This window comes from Colias croceus, chromosome 2 (genome assembly GCF_905220415.1).
Source record: "Colias croceus chromosome 2, ilColCroc2.1".
Lineage (NCBI taxonomy): Eukaryota > Metazoa > Arthropoda > Insecta > Lepidoptera > Pieridae > Colias > Colias croceus.
In genome coordinates, this window is record NC_059538.1 from 8,020,044 (window position 1) to 8,040,502 (window position 20,459).

Sequence of the window (20,459 nt, forward strand, 5' to 3'; positions counted from 1 at the left end):
TATAGCAGCCTTGCACAAATTTCAGCTAACTTTACAAAGTTTATTTTTCAAAAGGTATTTTTTTCTGGGTCGTAATCCTCAGTAACCTTGATGGGCACATATATTTCTTTTTATTTTACTTTTTGGAAAGCTGAAATACGTAAAACAAAAAAATATGAGGTAAGTTAAAAAAGTATAAATTTCAATGTAAAAACGAACAATCTTATAACTACATGTGAGTGCAATACCGATGTCATGTGTTGTTTCATTACTAGTAACAATCTTTAAAATGGTGTTCTAAATTTTCATCATAATATTGTTATTACAATATATTCTCTTCGCTATCCATAAAAACTCGTCATCATGGTTACCTTACTTGTTAAATCTGTTTATTGAAAACTTGTTGAAAAATGATAAAGTATTAGGGAAATAACAAATTTAACATGACTGCTTACTAAAATGATGCTAAATTAGACAATTTTTGCCATTGAAATGATTCTAAACAGGTAAATGCAGGAGTATTGAGGAATATTGTAAATAACGTAAATATACACTTGCCTGTGAAATTCTATGCCAGAATTTGGTGTCCAAACACTTCTGCAATTTTGCACAATACAATGCATTCTTTATATTCGGAAAATATTCATTAAATAAGCAACAATATTAACTTAAATATTCGAAGCGACGCAATTTTTTTGACACACATGCCATATTGACAAAGTGAGAGTTGCTACAATTTTATTATGGTGACTACCCATAATCAGGGAGTATCGCTTTTTAATAATTGGTTCAGATACTTAGTTTATTTAGCATAATTTATAATAATTGTCTCATCCAACAATGCTTCTGAATGACGTTGTTGGCAATTTATCAACAAACTCATGTACAAAAACTAACCTTTTGCACAGAATATTACAGCATACATAGTAGCCTTGGGAAAACTTCGTATTAACAGTGGCAATACCAAGTTAGGTGTGAAAGTGATAAAAAACATGAACTGGGCAATATTTTCTTGTTACACGTCAATGTTCATACCGAAATCTCCAGTGTATTAGATATAAGCTTCTTGATTACAGGATATGTACAGGAACAAAAAAAAACGTAAGCGTAAGATTGCACAATTCTTCTAGAGTATCCATCTTGATAACACGCAGGCTCGAAATGCAGTGAACACAATCTAGCAAATTTCGACGGCGTCCAATCTACTCGTCTCATGTTTTGTACCCATTTTTTATTTAGCTCTGGAAATCTAAAACAAAATGAATTTATTAATAATCTAAAAGAGAAAATAATAATCAACAAACTAAACACATAAGTCAAATAAAACAACCACGTGGTATTTTTTATATTCCTGCTGTAGAAAATTTACATCTATTATTTGCAACAACAACTACATATAAATCTGATATAAGAAACAAAATAAATAAATCAACGTTAATATGAAAGAGATTTTATGTCATAAACAAGTCAACAAGGAAGACATACCCACTCCCACATTTGAAGAAGTGCACAAAGCAATCATGCGGCTCAAAAATAACAAAGCACCAGGTATTGACGGCGTGCCTTCCGAAATATGGAAGCAAGGTGGGGCGGTGATTCAATCCAAGTTGTACGAAGTCCTTAGAAGAATATGGGAGGAACATATACAGCCAAAAGATTGGAATACAGGGATCATCTGCCCAGTGCATAAAAAAGGTAGCAAGAGGAAATGTAGCAACTACCGCGGAATTGCTCTGTTGCCAACAGCATATAAAATCCTGTCGTACATATTGCTGGATAGACTGGAACCCTACGCGGAAAAAATCCTCAGTGATTATCAGTGTGGGTTTCGTCGAAACCGAAGTACGATCGACCAGATTTTCCTGCTCAAACAGATCATGGAAAAGAGGTGGGAATACGCTCTGAGCATGCACGCGCTATTTGTGGATTTCGAGAAGGCTTACGACAGTATTGATAGGGGCGCCCTGTTTGCAATTTTAAAGGAACTTGGAATTCCAGCCAAACTGGTGGACTTAATTAAAACAGCTATTGGAGACAGTAACATGCGAGTGAGGGTGGGCAAAGAACTAACAGAAGAGTTTGCGGTGTTCACCGGATTAAAACAAGGCGATTCTCTGTCGCCTGTGCTATTCAATTTGGTACTGGAATATATCCTGCGGAAAATGCTTGCATTGGACTGCGGAGTGTTACTAAATGGAAAGCATTTGGTGATTGGATAAGCTGACGACCTCGCATTGCTTGGTGAAAACCGTGACGAAGTGGGTAAAGCCGCTGAGACCTTAAAACAAGTAGCTGAAAAGGTCGGACTAAAAATAAACGGAAAAAAAAACGGAATATCTCCATATGAAGCGCTATAGGGACACACGAACTCAACGCCAAAACCTACAGGTTGGAGATACGACGTACACGGGAGTAGCTAGCTTCAGATATCTGGGTTGCACGATAACGGATGCACACACTAGAGAGGAAGAAATTAAAATCCGCATACAAAATACCCTCAAGTGTGGTGCAGCCTTGCATAAAGTCCTCGTGTCCAGGCTTCTAAGTAAAAAAACCAAACTGCGGATATACAAAACGGTTATAAGACCAATACTTACCTATGGTTGTGAAGCCTGGACCCTAACCCAGAACGAAGAGCGTAACCTTTTAGTCACAGAACGAAAGCTTCTTAGGAAGATCTTTGGTCCTATCAGACAAGAGGATGGAAGTTGGAGAATCCGGAAGAATGCCGAATTAGAAAAACTCATGGCCGAGCCAAATATACTTGGGGAAATAAAAGCGCATCGCCTGCGTTGGCTTGGTCATGTAGAGCGAATGGGTGAGGAGCGAGGTCTGAAGAGAGCATACTTGGGCCGTCCCTCGGGCCGTCGGCCGGTGGGTCGACCCAAGTATCGCTGGCGCGATCAAGTGGAGAGGGACCTGAGTGCGATTCAAGCCAGTGAAAACTGGCAAGTGACCGCTCAGGACCGGGGAAGGTGGAGAGTTCTCGTCTCGGAGGCCAAGACCCACTTCGGGGTTTCAGCGCCACAGGAGTAAGTAAGTAAGTAAAGAAAAAGAAAACAAGTATTGTTCCCAACAAGAAAACAATTAATTAGTTTACCTCTTGTTGTCACACAATTGGACTATTACTGGTGTGCCTTGTAATTGGCGTTTTTATATGTAATTTGTATAATTTATCTTAATAACAGCTGTAAGGTGCCTTTTATGAATAAAATAAATAAAATAAATAAATTGTTCTGTCTCAATATAAGAACTCTATAGGTTTATTGCTCTGAGCTTCGAATATTTAAGTTAATATTGTTGCGTATTTAATAAATATTTTCCGAATATAAATAATGTATTGCATTGTGAAAAATTGCAGAAGTGTTTGGACACCAAATTCTGGCATAGAATTTCACAGGCAAGTGTATATTTACGTTATTTACAATATTCCTCAATACTCCTGCATTTACCTGTTTAGAATCATTTCAATGGCAAAAATTGTAAAATTTTGCATCATTTTAGAAAGCAGTCATGTTAAATTTGTAATTTTCCTAATACTTTATCATTTTTCAACAAGTTTTCAATAAACAAAATTAACAAGTAAGGTAACCATGATGACGAGTTTTTATGGATAGTGAAGAGAATATTATATTGTAATAACAATATTACGATGAAATTTAGAACACCATTTTCAAGATTTTTACTAGTAATGAAACAACACTCGACATCGGTATTGCACTCACATGAAGTTATAAGATTGTTCGTTTTTACATTGAAATTTATACTTTTTTAACTTACCTCATATTTTTTGTTTTAGGTATTTCAGCTTTCCAAAAAGTAAAATAAAAAGAAATATATGTGCCCATCAAGGGTAAAATTACTGAGGATTACGACCCAGAAAAAAATACCTTTTGAAAAACTTTGTAAAGTTAGCTGAAATTTGTGCAAGGCGTTTATTACAAACAGTTTTTCTTTGATGATTTTGGCTTGAAATTGACCCGTCGAAGCAACGCGTTTAAAAATAAGATCTGAGTAGCTTACAATTTGGTAAACAGCATCTGATGCAAAACACAACTTTCCTCTATTTACAAAGGATGTTAATGCTATATATCGGTTTATATCCAGGCTTTGTAGCCAAGAGTTATTTAAAACTATCATTCTATACCAATTAAAATTGTATACGTACCTATAAAGTATGGCCAGTAATATTTTTATATAATTAATACTGTTAAAAATATATGTCGTTATTATTTATAGACCATGATTTTTAGTTTTTTCTATTTCGAAAAATCCTGAATATACAAACCAGTGTGGTCACCCACAGAAAGAGACAAAAAACAACACTGACGTCATTCAAGGTTATATTTTCTTGTGACAAGTCAATGGTCATAGTGCAATCTCCAGTGTATTAGATATAAGCTTCTTGGTGGTGTATTTCATGCTCTTCCTCAGTTGACCTTTTTTTTATGAGTACATTATAATCATTTATATTTTATCGATAAATCCTGATAAATCTATCATTTGTATATTTTATCATCACGCTCCAGCTCGCGCTAGGCGAGCAATACGAGCAGAAATAATAAAAAATGTTTGATAAAGTTATAGTCCTTTATTTTTCATTATTGAATCGTTTTTAAGTTTGTGCTCAAGACTATGCTTGGAACTATTAAAAATGGTGTATATCTTTTTTTTACAGTTTTCTTCGAACCCACAGACCGCAGGAAATCAACCAAGCCATTAAGAAACAAGCAACATAATATCATAACATTTACATCACCGAACGTATCAGAATTGAAACATATGGCAAAATACTTAAAACCAGATTTAAAGTATTCATCTGAAGATGATGATTTTTTACAAATTATTAAGCTGACGAAAATTGTAACTAAATATGTACAAACTCTCCTTATAACAATGGGTCCAAAAGGAGTTGCTATTATAAAACGAGACAATTCTAAGTTAAATATACGGTTTTATCCAAGCCGAACAATAAATAAAGTTGAAAATGTTTCTGGTGCTGGAGATTGTTTTACGAGTGGATTTATATACGGAGTATTAATGAATTGGCCAGAACCAAAATGCGTATTTTTAGGGTTTGAATACGCTAAAGCATCACTGGTTACCAAAACTACTGTACCAAATAAATTTTCAATTCCTCAAATAAGTAACATACCATACGAAACTTACTCGTTTGAAAATTAACCATGGTCCATCATCTATGTATTATAATATTATATTTCCGTATTTAAAATCTAAAGTAAGCGTACAAACTTATGCGGATCCTGCGCGAGATAATAAAAATAAAGTGAGAGCTACTATATTACTTGCTCTGTGGTGTGAGCCGGCACACGTGTCAGAAGTGAAACTTCTTTGGCAAGCCGCAAGTCTCAAAGATGCCAATATATCATCGCAAGACTCCATGACGTGACGGTATTGCCATGACGCGACCATGTCACCATGAAATTTTACTTTCAACGCGCTTATAGAAGTTTCACTTCAAAAAAATAGTAAGAAAGTTGCTTCTTGCATAGAATTTAGGAATTTTCGGTTGTAAAAAAATATTATATATATGTTATAACTTTATAAGTTATAACTAATTAAAATATCATATTATTATTACAATAATTCAAGATTCAACAGCAATTCCAAAAACGTAACAGTATCCCTTTGTACTTAGATGTAGATGATCTAAGCCTTTGTAGCTCAAGCGAATATTCGCATTCGCGGACATTTGCGCGAAATGTTCATAGAGACCGGTTTAGGTACATACCTATTTTACATTCGGCTTAACATTCCATACATTAATACCTGACTCAACTAAGTCGTCTCGCGCGGAATTCGCCTGTTTGAACCTCATTAATGCAGTTCATTAAATAAATCATAAAGTACAGGGTATTATAATATAATAAAATGGCCGGCGGCTAGAGCGAGGCGGGGTGTGGTAAGCAAATTTTCGAAAATCTCTGAATGCATTTGTGCTGAGTCTATCACTGACGTGGTACTGCAGGGTATGGAACTATTTGTGCCATACTCTGTTGTGCCCGTCGGTGGCAAATCCAAGCCTTGGTTTGGACGTTCCTGTAACATGGCGTCTCGCCAGAAACAGGAACTTTTTCAAGCCTGGGTTGCAGCAACGGCGTGTCGCGATCCAAGCGTTGGTCTCATCAGGAAGAAGTACAACTTTGCTTCCAGATCCTACAAAAGACAAATCGCTAGGGCTAAATCTAGTTATATTGGTGCACTTGGCGATAGACTAACGCGACTTCCTTCGGGAACAAGGGCGTTTTGGTCCCTCGCCAAGGCCATCCAAGGTAACTTCTGTCGTTCATCCTTTCCACCTTTGCACAAGGACGAAGACTCTCTGGCCCATTCCGCTAAAGAGAAAGCCGAACTCTTGGGCGCTCTCTTTGCTAGGAACTCGACGCTTGATGACAGGGGAAAGACACCGCCGACCATCCCGCGGTGCAACCATTCAATGGCGGATATACGTTTCACACAACGTGCCGTTCGAAACGCTCTCTTTTCCCTTGACATCCATAAGTCGACAGGGCCGGATGGAGTCTCCCCTATTGTGCTTAGGACATGTGCTCCTGAGTTGGCACCGGTTGTAACGCGTCTTTTTCGGCTCTCTTACGCCAAAGGCATTGTTCCGAATTCGTGGAAGACTGCTCTTGTCCACCCAATCCCTAAAAAAGGCGATCGCTCAAATCCGTCTAACTACAGACCGATCGCCATCACTTCTTTACTCTCCAAAATAATGGAATCCATTATTAACAGCCAGCTCATGAGGTATCTGGAGGAGAACCAGTTGTTAAGCGACCGGCAATACGGTTTCCGTAGAGGTCGCTCGACTGGTGATCTTTTAGTGTACCTCACTCACAGATGGGCGGAGGCGGTTGAGAGTAAAAGGGAGGCATTGGCTGTAAGTTTGGATGTAGCGAAAGCCTTCGATCGGGTCTGGCACAAGGCACTTCTAGCGAAATTACCATCTTTCGGACTTCCTGCGAGGTTATGCGATTGGGTTGCCAGCTTCCTAGAAGAGAGGAGCATTAAGGTCGTTATCGACGGTTCTTGCTCTAAGCCTCTTCATGTGAACGCTGGTGTCCCACAAGGCTGCGTGCTATCTCCTACACTGTTTCTTCTGCATATCAATGATTTGTTACAAATCAGTAATATTCATTGCTATGCGGACGAAAGTACGGGGGATGCTCTTTATCCCGGCCGTGCAAACACCTCAAAGGAAAGCCTCAATGAGAGTCGAAACAAACTTGTGTCTGAAGTCGAGTCTTCTCTCCAAGAAGTCTCGGATTGGGGCGAACTTAATCTTGTCGAGTTCAATCCCCTAAAGACACAGGTTTGCGCGTTCACCGCTAAAAAGACCCCATTTGTCGTAGAACCTCGGTTAAAGAGTACTCCCCTTAGTATATCGCCGAAAATCGGAATCCTCGGAGTTGAAATCTCGAGTGACGTTCAATTCCGCAGTCATTTGGAAGCGAAGGCTAAATTAGCCTCGAAAAAACTTGGTGTGCTCAGTAGATCGAGACAGTACTTCAAGCCGGCCCACCGACTTCAGCTGTACAAGGCTCAGGTGCGACCGCATATGGAGTACTGTTCTCATCTCTGGGCCGGAGCCCCACAGTATCAACTCCTTCCTCTTGACCGCATCCAACGTCGAGCAGCTCGAATTGTCGATGACCGTAGGCTTTCCGATAGGCTCGATCCACTGTCAGTGCGGAGAGACGTTGCGTCTCTCTGTATACTGTACAGAATCTACTATGGGGAGTGCTCTGAGGAATTGTTCCACCTTTTACCAGCCGCACAGTTCCACCACCGGACCTCACGCCGTAAAAACCAGTTCCATCCGCACCATCTGGATGGTTGGCGCTCCACCACTGTCCGCTTCACCCGCAACTTCCTTCCGCGTACGGTGAAACTGTGGAACGATCTGCCACCTGCAGCTGCGGTGTTCCCGAACAACTACGACATTGGGGCCTTCAAGAAAAGAGCGTATTTGTCCATTAAAGGCCGGCAAAGCACCTGTAACACTCCTTGTGTTACAAGTGTTTATGGGCGGTGGTGACCACTTAACATCAGGTGGCCCACCTGCTCCTTTGCTTGCTCTGACATAAAAAAAAATGCATTCTTTTCTTCTCAAAAATAATGGAAAATATTTAAAATTATATAATAAGTATGTAGGTACTTATATCTTTATATGTTATAGATACGTTCTAAAACACGTACCTATTTTACAAGCTCTACTATGCCAATATAAAGTAATTGCAGTGAAAGAGCGCATCTTTTGATCTCTCGTGATACCTGATTTACGATTTCTGCATCGCATAGCCGAATCTGTGACGTCATTATAAAATAACTAAATATTTATTAATATAATTTAAATTTATAAATAAAAATATTTTCATACCTCATTGTATCATCCATACTTAATATTATAAATACGAAAGTAACTCTGTCTGTCTGTCTGTTACTCAATCACGCCTAAACTACTGAACCAATTTTCATGAAATTTGGTATGGAGATATTTTGATACCCGAGAAAGGACATAGGCTTTTTATCCCGGGAAAATGACGCAATCCCGGAAATCCCACTGGAACGGAAACTATACGGGTTTTTCTTTGACTGCGCGGGCGGAAGCCTAGTATTGTTTAAAATAAACAACTCATTTTGTAATAAACATTTTATTTTACATCACTGCATTTCTTTCGAATTGCAATTACTTGCATCAAACAAATGAATTAATGTAAATTTTGCACATTGTTAAATTATTTAAGTAAAAGAAATAAAATTATATTAACCTATATGGTTAGAATATTTTGTATTGACATTTATTCCTGTATAGTGCCAAAAACTTATCTGACCCGGTGACATGACGGTGTCACTGATGTCGATTTCTTTTTACAAAATATTTCGCTATATTTCGTATGAAAAGTCTGTGAAAACGTGACATTTCAAAATGGCGGCACGTAGTTCCAGTTTTTGCCACCGGGTCAGTTAAGTTTGTGGCACTGTACATTATTTTCTGTCAACTAGGTATAACAATACAAATTATACGCTGAACACAACTTTTGCATGCATAAAACCTATCAGCACTAAAGAAACTAGTATAAATCTTGTCATTCTACAGTGAAATGTTTGTTTTACACATAATTACAAATTACAAACAAAAAAAATCAGATAAAAGCTTATGTCATGTCAAATAACTTTAAGTAGGTATATGTTGTCAATAAAAATACACAAAATATTCTCAAATAGTTTGGACACACCAAACATAAGAACTTAATTTTAATTCTATAAAACTGTTGCAATAACACTGAAGACAATATTATTTATGGTGCCACAGTGGACTCAAGAAAAAAAAATGTAAATAAATTATTTCAACTCCAGATCTTGTTTTATGTAATTTCAGCCTTCACTGTATCTTAATACTATGTTCTTAGAAAATACAAATGCATAAAAAACATTTTATTCTTAGAGTACACCTGGACGGATTGTTTAAGATCAAAAATTGATAGTTTGCTTTGCATTAAACTATCCCAAAAATGTACAAATAATACGTTAAATATCTGTATGACCAGGGAAGGCAACTTTCCTCTCATGCATTGTGTATGATGAAGGTTCTCTACTTTGCATTTCATGCAGTCTCTTGTACTTCCTTACTCTAGCTTCGATAAGGAACAGTATCCCAGCTGGAAACAGAAGTATAACGCCAATAACACCAAGGGCGAATGCCCATCCTAAATCATTGTGCTCCCAGTGGGGCATCCAATCCCGTCCATCCCCTCTTGCACCAAAAGTCACAACTGATATCAATCCTGAAAAACCTGTAACATAATTAACATTAATTAGGACATTATTCTACTGCTTCAAAGCATTATAAAGGCACAAAACGGATACAGGAGCATAAGTAGTGTTCAGTAGCATAAGTTTATCATACATACTAACCGCCTATAACAAGGGTAGTTCCAAATGTTAATAATAGTGTTACATAATTATCATCATCTTGATCTTTCTTGATGTACATGTAAAATAAGACAATTGAGACGATACTACAACACATTGTTATCGTAAAGAAAAATTGAGTTGCTATAAAGAATCCAGGCAAAAGAATGTCATGTATGATATAATATTCCTCTTCGAAAATCCACCAACAATCACTGAAAATTGTGTCATACCAGTGATGAACTTCTTCAAAACCATTAAAACAAACTTCCCATAGACCTGAAAGAATAACAATATTATTTCGGAAGTAGCTCCAACTGAGTACAATTAACAAACCCATTACAACAATGTGTAATAACTATAATAACTATAAAATATAAATACACTTACCAATTCTTAAGAATTTTGGATTTTTCAATTTCCCATCAGTAACAAGCCAATAAGGGCTTACAAAAGCAACAATAATAAATAAAGATGCAAATGTAAAAAATCCTAGCGCAAAAAGTCCAGTCTTTGATTTTGAAACCATCTTTGTGTCAGTTAAAAATTAAAGTATTATTTTAAGAAATAAAATTAACATACATATTAATTTTACAAACTATTAGTAAAATAACGCTTTTAACCACTTTTATCCATAAACATTTGGGTGTAGGCCAGCCACAGCCCAAATTTCGACTTTGACAAGTGACAGCGTCAATCACAGAGCAAGTAATATTGGTCAATGCCACCAACAAATGCCAACAAATAATTTAAGGCCCTACTCACGGTTCAACACAACCAACAATCTGCTGAAACAATTTGTTGCAGTCGCGATTGAGCGTTCTCTACTCACGATTCATCCAACCCTCAATCTGATGACACAATTTCATTCCGCGATTGCTTGCCACAACGTGTGCACGTCACGTTGATGCCTGGCCTGATGCTAAACCTCAACGCAATAATACGCATTATTAATGGATATACAATTTATGAAATATAAGATAATTATCTTTGTAAAGCTTGTATTTTTTCCAATTTTATTGATAGATTTCAAGGGCTATAAAGTATAAACGGCTATAAAATATAAACATCTTCCTCAAATATGTAAAAATGTCTTTCCCGCGTTTATCTCAAAACCGCCATTTTGCGATTAACGCGGCAGCGCGATTGAGCCGAGATTGGAGCAATCACAATACTCACGTTTCAACACGCACACAATCTGCTGAGACAATTTGTCGGGTTGCTTCCGCGCCGATCCAATACGCAACATGTTGGGTTACGCCCCCAACGTGCCCTCAACTATACTATTCACGACACAATCTGTCAGCTCACTGCAGATTGTGTCAACAGATTGTTACTGAAATTGAATCGTGAGTAGGCTACTTTACAGACGTTACTTACGAAAAGTAGCGGAAGCAACCCGACAAATTGTCTCAGCAGATTGTGTGCGTGTTGAAACGTGAGTATTGTGATTGCTCCAATCTCGGCTCAATCGCGCTGCGCAGTAATCGCAAAATGGCGGTTTTGAGATAAACGCGGGAAAGACATTTTTACATATTTGAGGAAGATGTTTATATTTTATAGCCGTTTATACTTTATAGCCCTTGAAATCTATCAATAAAATTGGAAGAAATACAAGCTTTACAAAGATAATTATCTTATATTTCATAAATTAGTATATCCATTAATAATGCGTATTATTGCGTTTAGGTTTAGCATCAGGCCAGGCATCAACGTCACGTGCACACGTTGTGGCAAGCAATCGCGGAATGAAATTGTGTCATCAGATTGAGGGTTGGATGAATCGTGAGTAGAGAACGCTCAATCGCGACTGCAACAAATTGTTTCAGCAGATTGTTGGTTGTGTTGAACCGTGAGTAGGGCCTTTAACGTATTCGCATTTGGCGCATTCAAAAATTCAATTAATTTTAAAAATTTTAATGGAGTTTAATTCGAATTTATATTTTTTGGTTTTGATGCCATTCAAATGCTTTTTTCTATTCTTTATAAATTTATATTTATGGAGTTTAATTCATTTTTCTATTAGAGCGTCAAAACTCATCAAGATAGGATCACTGCACAGACCTTCAAGTAATGTTAATTATCTGTGGCTCTGAACAACGCAACCACGCAACGAACTCAGAGCTAGAACGAACATGCTCTGAGGGTGCTCTGAGGCAACGAATCATTCGTTGTTCTGAGATCTGTGGTTGGTTGTTGTCAAATGTCAAAATATATACCGTCGTCCCACAGACATACATTAAGATAGACTACGCGAGTGTATGTACTTCCCGTGTCCAAACTAAGCATAAAACGCTTGCTTGACGCTTACCTACACTCAGTCCGCGCTTGCAGTTCGCCAAGGAAAGACGTGAAACGGAATAGAGTAAAATGCCGAATTGCGCAGTAATAAATTGTAGAAACTCCACAGTTATGAGTGGCCGAGTTGTCGGAGATGTTTCCTTCCACCGGTAAGTAATTTTCTAATCAGAATATGCACTATTTATTTTAAAATCAATTAAAGAATATTTGTGGAAAACGATCGTGACAAACATGGATACGAAATCATACGGAATGATTCGGAATACATTGCGGCTTTTACTTGGCACGGTAAAGATGGCGTCGTATGATAATATGCAATGAATAGCGTCTTCTCATTTTTCTGTTCTCATTTTTCTGTCCAATTTTGTGTTTAGTGATGTTCATTCGATGCAACAGTTCTCGATTCTAATCGATTTTGTAATCGAACACGAACATCGAACTTTTCGTTTAGTTTCTAAAAATTGTTCTCTGGTCTTTTTGTTTGAGTTAGACTCGTCATTCTACAACAAAAAAGATAAGTACCTACTTATAATAAATAATATGGGAAATATTATCTAATTATAATATAATATTTAATAAATTCTAGTCTTGAATCGATTTTGTAATCGATTACGATTCATTTATTTGACTACCTCTTAGACATAGATCTGGTTTGTGAACTACCTACTAACAAGGAAAACCACGGAATACGTAAGGTGTTTTAATATTAGTGTACGAATTATAATAGCGTAGGTAAACTTACTTGAAAATATAGAGAATTTATGGAGATCACGCGAAGATCAGCACCCAAATTTCCTCCAATTCGTTTTTGCGCCTTACTCCTATACTAGAATCGCCGCGCGAGTGGCGTCCCTAATCGATTTAGCTTAAAATGAAATTTCCATCCAAGAAGCTTATATCTAATACACTGGAGATTGCACTATGACCATTGACTTGTCACAAGAAAATATAACCTTGAATGACGTCAGTGTTGTTTTTTGTCTCTTTCTGTGGGTGACCACACTGGTTTGTATATTCAGGATTTTTCGAAATAGAAAAAACTAAAAATCATGGTCTATAAATAATAACGACATATATTTTTAACAGTATTAATTATATTATAATATTACTGGCCATACTTTATAGGTACATACAATTTTAATTGGTATAGAATGATAGTTTTAAATAACTCTTGGCTACAAAGCCTGGATATAAACCGATATATAGCATTAACATCCTTTGTAAATAGAGGAAAGTTGTGTTTTGCATCAGATGCTGTTTACCAAATTGTAAGCTACTCAGATCTTCTTTTTAAACGCGTTGCTTCGACGGGTCAATTTCAAGCCAAAATCATCAAAGAAAAACTGTTTATAATAAACGCCTTGCACAAATTTCAGCTAACTTTACAAAGTTTATTTTTCAAAAGGTATTTTTTTCTGGGTCGTAATCCTCAGTAATTTTACCCTTGATGGGCACATATATTTCTTTTTATTTTACTTTTTGGAAAGCTGAAATACCTAAAACAAAAAATATGAGGTAAGTTAAAAAAGTATAAATTTCAATGTAAAAACGAACAATCTTATAACTACATGTGAATGCAATACCGATGTCGAGTGTTGTTTCATGTGTTCTAAATTTCATCATAATATTGTTATTACAATATACGTATATTCTCTTCACTATCCATAAAAACTCGTCATCATGGTTACCTTACTTGTTAAATTTGTTTATTGAAAACTTGTTGAAAAATGATAAAGTATTAGGAAAATAACAAATTTTACATGACTGCTTTCTAAAATGATGCAAAATTTTACAATTTTTGCCATTGAAATTATTCTAAACAGGTAAATGCAGGAGTATTGAGGAATATTGTAAATAACGTAAATATACACTTGCCTGTGAAATTCTATGCCAGAATTTGGTGTCCAAACACTTCTGCAATTTTTCACAATACAATACCTACATTATTTATATTCGGAAAATATTTATTAAATACGCAACAATATTAACTTAAATATTCGAAGCGACGCAATTTTTTTGACACTTATGCCATATTGTCAAAGTGAGAGTTGCTACAATTTTATTATGGTAACTACCCATAATCAGGGAGTATCGCTTTTTAATAATTGGTCCAGATACTTATTTTATTTAGCATAAATAATAATTGTCTCATCCAACAATGCTTCTGAATGACGTTGTTGGCAATTTATCAACAAACTCATGTACAAAAACTAACCTTTTGCACAGAATATTACGGCATACATAGTAGCCTTGGGAAAACTTCGTATTAACAGTGGCAATACCAAGTTAGGTGTGAAAGTGATAAAACACAACAATTTTCTTGTTACACGTCAAATGTTCATACCGAAATCTCCAGTGTATAGGATATAAGCTTCTTGTTTCCATCACTAAAAAGCGCTCGTGACGTCATAACGCGTCAAGGTCAGTACAAAAAATATGACACGCTTGGTTTTCATACAGATCGCGGTACTTGCGTTGTCTACTTATTATAATATGTCTGTGCGTCGTCCGCAAATAATCCGCAATGTCGTCCGTCACTGCCATACTTGTTTTGAGTTTTGACTTTTATTTTCGTATTTTTCACTGGTATAGTTTAATTTTAATTTATGATGAATTTAAGTGTGTAAAACTTAAATGTGCATAATATGCAACTTGGAATTGAACTCATATTTTTTTAACTATGAGCCGTATTACATGGTAACGGCCGTAAAATATGACTGTACTGTTATTATTTCTATTAAGAAATTATTTTAATGATCAGAAGATAATATTTCTTCAAGATAAATAATAAAATTATATCGATCATTATTATTCAGCAACAACTTAAAAAATGTTGTTAAGAAAGTTATTGAGCATGAGCACAAGGAGGGTTATACATTTACGTTTTATTTCATCAAAACAAAGTGAGAACATTGTAATATTTTGCAACCATCTAGGTATAAGTAAAGAAAAAGCAGAGTACATCCAGATTAAACAGCCATACTTAAAGAAAATAAATGAAGAAGAAATTAAAAATTTGATCAATACGGTTTATGAAATTGGTTATCCAAAGGATGTATTGGTACAACATTCCCATCTTTTTTCGATGTTACCAATAACTATCATAAATAGATACAAGATATTAGAAGAATGTGGATGTCAAAATATCAGACCCGATCAACTCTTATCTTACCTAACAATTATGAAACAAAAAACAATTGGTGAATTAAAAAAGGCAGATATACTACCAGCCATGTTAAATGTAGAAAATAAACTAGCAAGCTGTATGACTCAATGGCCCACTTCTTTGACAAGTCTTATTTATGAAGACGTCAATTTAATAACATTGTACAATCTACGGATTAAAATAATTCAGAGGTATCTTGAATTAATGCTGGACCTCAGTAATGAAGAGTTTTATAGAGGCCTGAAAACGTATCCCACAATAAAACATCGGCCATTGAAAGCTATCAATGAAACACTAGTCATTTTGCAGTCACAGCTTGCAATACCCAATTATAAAATAAAATCTAATTTATACTTGATACATGTTGATCCAGATAATCTAAAGAAAATATTATATGATATTCGAACGTTAGGTGGGATTGATGTTAAGGAAGTAATACGGATGTATCCAAAGATAGCTACTAAAAATTATTCAGCTCTGATTGAGATGAGTAAAGTTCTAGAGAAACATGGCTTGAAACCGGAAGCACAGGCTCGTTGTCTAGAAATATTTACACTCAGTCCAAAGACTGTTGATGAAAGGATAGAACATGCAAAAACCACTCCTGAATTCAGCATTTATATTGACCATCCACGATTCTTGAAAATGATATATTTTAACAAAACAGTATTGAAGAGGATTACAGTTTTACGAAACAATAATAAAAAATGTCTTAGTCTCAACATATTATCAGGTAGTAGTGCACGTTATGAAATATTCGAGAAGTCTCCTGGAGATAGATTAGGAAAAGGAAAAGATCTGGTATTTACCATTGATCAGCTGTTGGAAAATAAATATTCAAAGAAAGAAATACGAAATGTAATAAGAAAGCATCCATTCTGGATAAATATACCTCTGATTGAAGTGAAATATGTTTATGATAAGTTATCAAAACAATTTTCACAGCAAGACATATTTGAAAACTGTGTTATTCTTCTATATCCTTGGTACAAAATAAATGAAGCTCTGGAAATAATCAACGGTGTAAGCAGTATAAATATTGAGAATTATTTAAAAGAGCACATAAACTTTTCAAGTCTTTCAATGTCCCAAAAGTTAAGTTTAGTTCTGTACATTGTTGAAAAAAAACATTACTTCAGTGGAAATGGTGTTTGGACTGAAGAACAAAAAAAGAATATAGCTCACTTATCAGATTCAAAGGCAAAAGATGTTCAGCAAATAATATAAATTTCAAAACAAGTTAGTTTTTTTTATGCATCTATTTTTTTATTAACATTTTTAAGTATGTCTTTCCATATATTATTAATTAAAAAACAGAATAGAATAGTAGAAATCTATATTTACAAAATACGTAGAAATCTATATTTACAAAATACGTAGAAATCTATATTTACAAAATACGTAGAAATCTATATTTACAAAATACATAGAAAAATTAACTAACTTGGATTGTTATCCAAACAATAACAATCCAACTTTTCTATGGAGAAGCATCGGAAAAGAACCTCCATAGTTGCTCTTATAAAATCATGTCAATATTACATTGTAATGTTTCATATTTAGTTACAACATGTAGATATAGCAAAATAATATTTATTTACAAACCCTGGAATAATATGTATTTGTTGAAAAACTGATGTTTGGAAAACTCTTTTGGTCTTAATTTAAGTTAATGGTGTATTCGAACATTTATATATTTTTTTTTTCAATTATTATGGCTTTCATTAAGTCAGTAATGTGATTAAACGCAGAAAATTCTCCAAATTGATGGGGGGCAATATTATTAAATACACTAGTTCCTATAAACCCACACATAATTACCTAAATTAACGTTTTTCAAAAATGTTTCAGCTGCTTCGCATATTTTTACTACATCTGGCGAAGAATAGGGGGACGGGTTTATCCCTCAATCTATCACAATAATAAGCATACGGAACGTTTCAAAGTGATGTATCACCAACGCGTTAACACACATATCGCATTTAATTTTTGTCATCAATGCTCTACGATGTAGCATACGATAACCCTTGACTAGCGTGCTGAAGCCTGAAATCCGAAAAGTAACCCCCCAGCTCTTCAATTTCGTTTTCGTTTGGTTGGTTTAATGACGATTGTTCGCTGTCTTGCAATACGCTTTTATTTATCTTGTCTATGACTGAAGAACAGGAAATATATGTTTCAATAACATACAGTTTCCAGTATTCGTTTGTCTTATTTAGGTTAGGTTTCATCATATTATTTTAGTTTAATAGGTCGAACAAGATGTCTTCATTGGATTTTATTTCCATCTATATCCATGAAAGTTTTGTACATTTCGAATGAGTTCCTTATCAATTTGATCATAATATGTCAAGGACCTAAGATTGTAACTATTGCATCTTTTGTGACCGGATATTCTAACTCAATAATATTTTGTTCCTCAAAAAAACAACCAAAATATTTAGCCATACAAATATTCGCTGGGCAACCGACGAAAGCAAGAGCAACTATCCGAACGCCAGATTTATGGATCAATTGCAATGTTTTACTAGTTCACTGCGCTGTGTATCGGTAATCTGCAAGTGACCTAATCCCGTACCCATATCAACGTATCCGTGAAACTTTTGACCATCCTATTGCCCATAGCGGTGAATATTCATTTCAACCGTTACTAATGTTTAATGTGGCTAACAACGGATATTTAGACGCGTTCGCTTTTTGTTTCAAAGCTTCTTGCTTGCCTCTGTTGTAAATCCGGGCTCTCCTTCAATTTTGGAATACCTATTTTTCAACGTTCGGGTTTGTGGCAGGCTTGTTTGAAATGTTTTGCGAACGTAATCATACGCCTTAGGTGAATAATGCAACGTTAGAGCAAATCTAGCGCGAAGGGCTCTAGAATATTTCTTCCTAGAAATGACTCCGCTGTTATAATTTAAAACATTTCTGCCGATCGAACCTGTAAAAAAAAGAAAAAAAATCAGCCAAATTATTAGATTTAATGAGGTTGATAAAGATACTTGTCGATCAGCAGAATCTAGTAGTAGTTGAAACTTAAATAAGTAACCTCGATTTTAATATTTTGAAGGCAATCCAAATTCTCTTTCGTCATAGCAAATTTTTCTTCTAGCTTTAGTAACAGTTCATCAAGATGATTGATTTTCTTTTTCAGCCTCCGATTTTGCGTTTGCAACCGTTTTATTTTCAAGCCTTGTTTGCGAATTTTTTCATGGCAAAAACGCAAGTGACTTATCACTTTATTTTTTGTAGGCGAAGAATAATTTGAACCACCAGAACTATTATCACAAAACTGCTGGGTCTGGATTTCGGGTTTCTGTAAGACAAATAAAAATTTATGTATTATAACATTAACATACTAACTAATTAACTAGAAATTCCAGTGGCACTCCGCTAGCTCCATCAATCATCAGATCCTTGTTACCACGATTACCAGGGACTGCACATATGGACAAAATATACATGTCCATTCTTGACTGTTTGTAGTGGTTACTCATTGGTGAGGGACCAGGGACTAATTCAGGGGTTCGAGACCAGAAAATCGTGCAGGAAATAAAATGATTTTTCAATTTATTAGCATATATTATAATATCACCACTACGCGAACGGTGAAGGAAAACAATGTGTGGGAACTGATATGTCGAAGAATCAAAGTTCAACGACATGAGACATCATGGCCGTGAATCGACTTGGCCAGTGTATGGTGGTGGTGGATTATGACCTGTACCCACATAGAAAGCCTGTGTCCCAGCAGTGGGAACGTATATGGGCTGTTGATGAAATTTTTTCCCACAAGCAATATAGCTTAACTTACTAGAATGGTTGCTTTGGGAGTTGCCTCCAAATCGGTGGAAATTCTCCTTTTTTTGCTCACAGCTAAGTCAGAGCTCAATAAATTGCTATCCTGTTTTGAAGATGTAGCACAAGTGATATTTTGTGGCTAAAACAATTTCAATACCTAATTAATTATAATTGTTAAGAAAAATGTTTCGTTTACATATTATATTATGTAAACATATTTGCACTTACATCATAATGCATTATCTTCAATCTTGGAACTGCCGTGGGTTTGATGTAACGGTGGCCTTTATTAGAGATTAAAAAATCGTCATTTAAAAAATGTGCTGAGCATATAGTGTTAAATTTTGTTGGCATCCAGTTAACTCGTCCCGTTGCATTTATCCACTTCTCTTTTATATTAGCCTCTTTGGGAAATCTATAAATAAATTGTACAAATGAAAAGAAAATAAAATTTAATATGTATTTGTTTTTCTTTTCTAAAGTATCGATACTATCGATATGCGCCACAACCACATCACATAAACGAAATTCGTTTGTCTATTTCTATAATATTCCAGAATTTCTTGTTAGCTATTCAATGTATAATCATTGAGCTATGAGCTAGCGCGCAAGAGCAACTTTTGTCTTCGCAACTATTTTGTCTCTCCCATCAACTCTATCCCCATAGAGTTGATGGGAGAGACACGCTGCGTCGCTACGTGCGCGACTGCGCGCACTTTCATACTAGCCCATAGGTGGGAGAGACAAAATAGTTGCGGAGACAAAAGTTGCTCTTGCGTGCTAGCTCTTATGTACCTATATCTCAATGTTTATAATAGTACTAATTTCATAGGTATTAACGTTCATTTTTTCTAGATATTTCTATATTTTTGACAAATTAAGACAAGCGAAGTTATCACAAATAAATAAAATAAGACTTACCGATGGTATGAAATACCTCCATTACTGATGTTTTTTCGCTTGCTTTCATTTTTGCACTCTAATACCGAACAACACGTCATAATTAATAAATAAAAATGCGAAAAGATTTGACATCTAACCACTGACTCGAATGTTTTTCTGCGCACAACTGAGCTGTGCAACCTATGTGTGTGCAACTGATTACTGAGAGCTAGTTTGGAGCTAGTTAGGTGAGATTACCATACTAGTGACACTGACACGCGGTCGCGGACCACGCCCACTTCAGACATCTATGGCCATAGATAATACCACAGATAATACTGTATATTTAAGAATCTATGGCTGTCATAGGGCGTATTCAGAAAGAAAGCTTGAAACT

At 35.6% G+C, this 20,459-nt stretch overlaps 4 protein-coding genes across 6 annotated transcripts in view; 2 read left to right on the top strand and 2 right to left on the bottom strand.

Moving 5' to 3' along the window:
* Nucleotides 1–5,812, top strand: part of LOC123700968 (pseudouridine-5'-phosphate glycosidase) — a 104,198-nt gene extending 98,386 nt beyond the window's left edge. The window contains exon 11 of the mRNA XM_045648365.1: nt 4,658–5,812. Within this exon, the coding sequence (XP_045504321.1) occupies nt 4,658–5,163 (506 nt within the window). The 3' untranslated portion in view covers nt 5,164–5,812. The remainder of the gene's footprint in view (nt 1–4,657) is intronic.
* Nucleotides 5,813–8,641: 2,829 nt separating this feature from the next.
* On the bottom strand, nt 8,642–10,607 carry LOC123701043. The gene is made up of 3 exons (XM_045648457.1): nt 10,309–10,607; nt 9,922–10,197; nt 8,642–9,800 (listed from the first exon to the last, which is right to left on the bottom strand). The coding sequence occupies exons 1-3, from the start codon at nt 10,445–10,447 to the stop codon at nt 9,535–9,537; spliced, it is 681 nt and encodes a 226-aa protein (XP_045504413.1). The 5' UTR covers nt 10,448–10,607; the 3' UTR covers nt 8,642–9,534.
* Nucleotides 10,608–14,734: 4,127 nt separating this feature from the next.
* On the top strand, nt 14,735–16,624 carry LOC123700984 (transcription termination factor 5, mitochondrial-like). The gene has a single exon (XM_045648385.1). It carries the CDS (start codon nt 15,050–15,052, stop codon nt 16,610–16,612), a length of 1,563 nt encoding a protein of 520 aa, XP_045504341.1. The 5' UTR covers nt 14,735–15,049; the 3' UTR covers nt 16,613–16,624.
* Nucleotides 16,625–16,731: 107 nt separating this feature from the next.
* On the bottom strand, nt 16,732–20,309 carry LOC123701024 (THAP domain-containing protein 5-like). Of its 3 annotated transcripts, none has more exons than XM_045648449.1 (5): nt 20,102–20,309; nt 19,409–19,595; nt 19,194–19,319; nt 18,582–18,695; nt 16,732–18,547 (listed from the first exon to the last, which is right to left on the bottom strand). In XM_045648449.1, the coding sequence occupies exons 1-5, from the start codon at nt 20,179–20,181 to the stop codon at nt 18,530–18,532; spliced, it is 525 nt and encodes a 174-aa protein (XP_045504405.1). In that variant the 5' UTR covers nt 20,182–20,309; the 3' UTR covers nt 16,732–18,529. The 3 variants fall into 3 exon arrangements, with proteins under 3 accessions (XP_045504405.1, XP_045504401.1, XP_045504395.1); XM_045648445.1 differs by having other exon boundaries at nt 16,732–18,320; nt 18,429–18,695; XM_045648439.1 differs by having other exon boundaries at nt 16,732–18,695.
* Between the last annotated feature and the right edge of the window lie 150 nt (nt 20,310–20,459).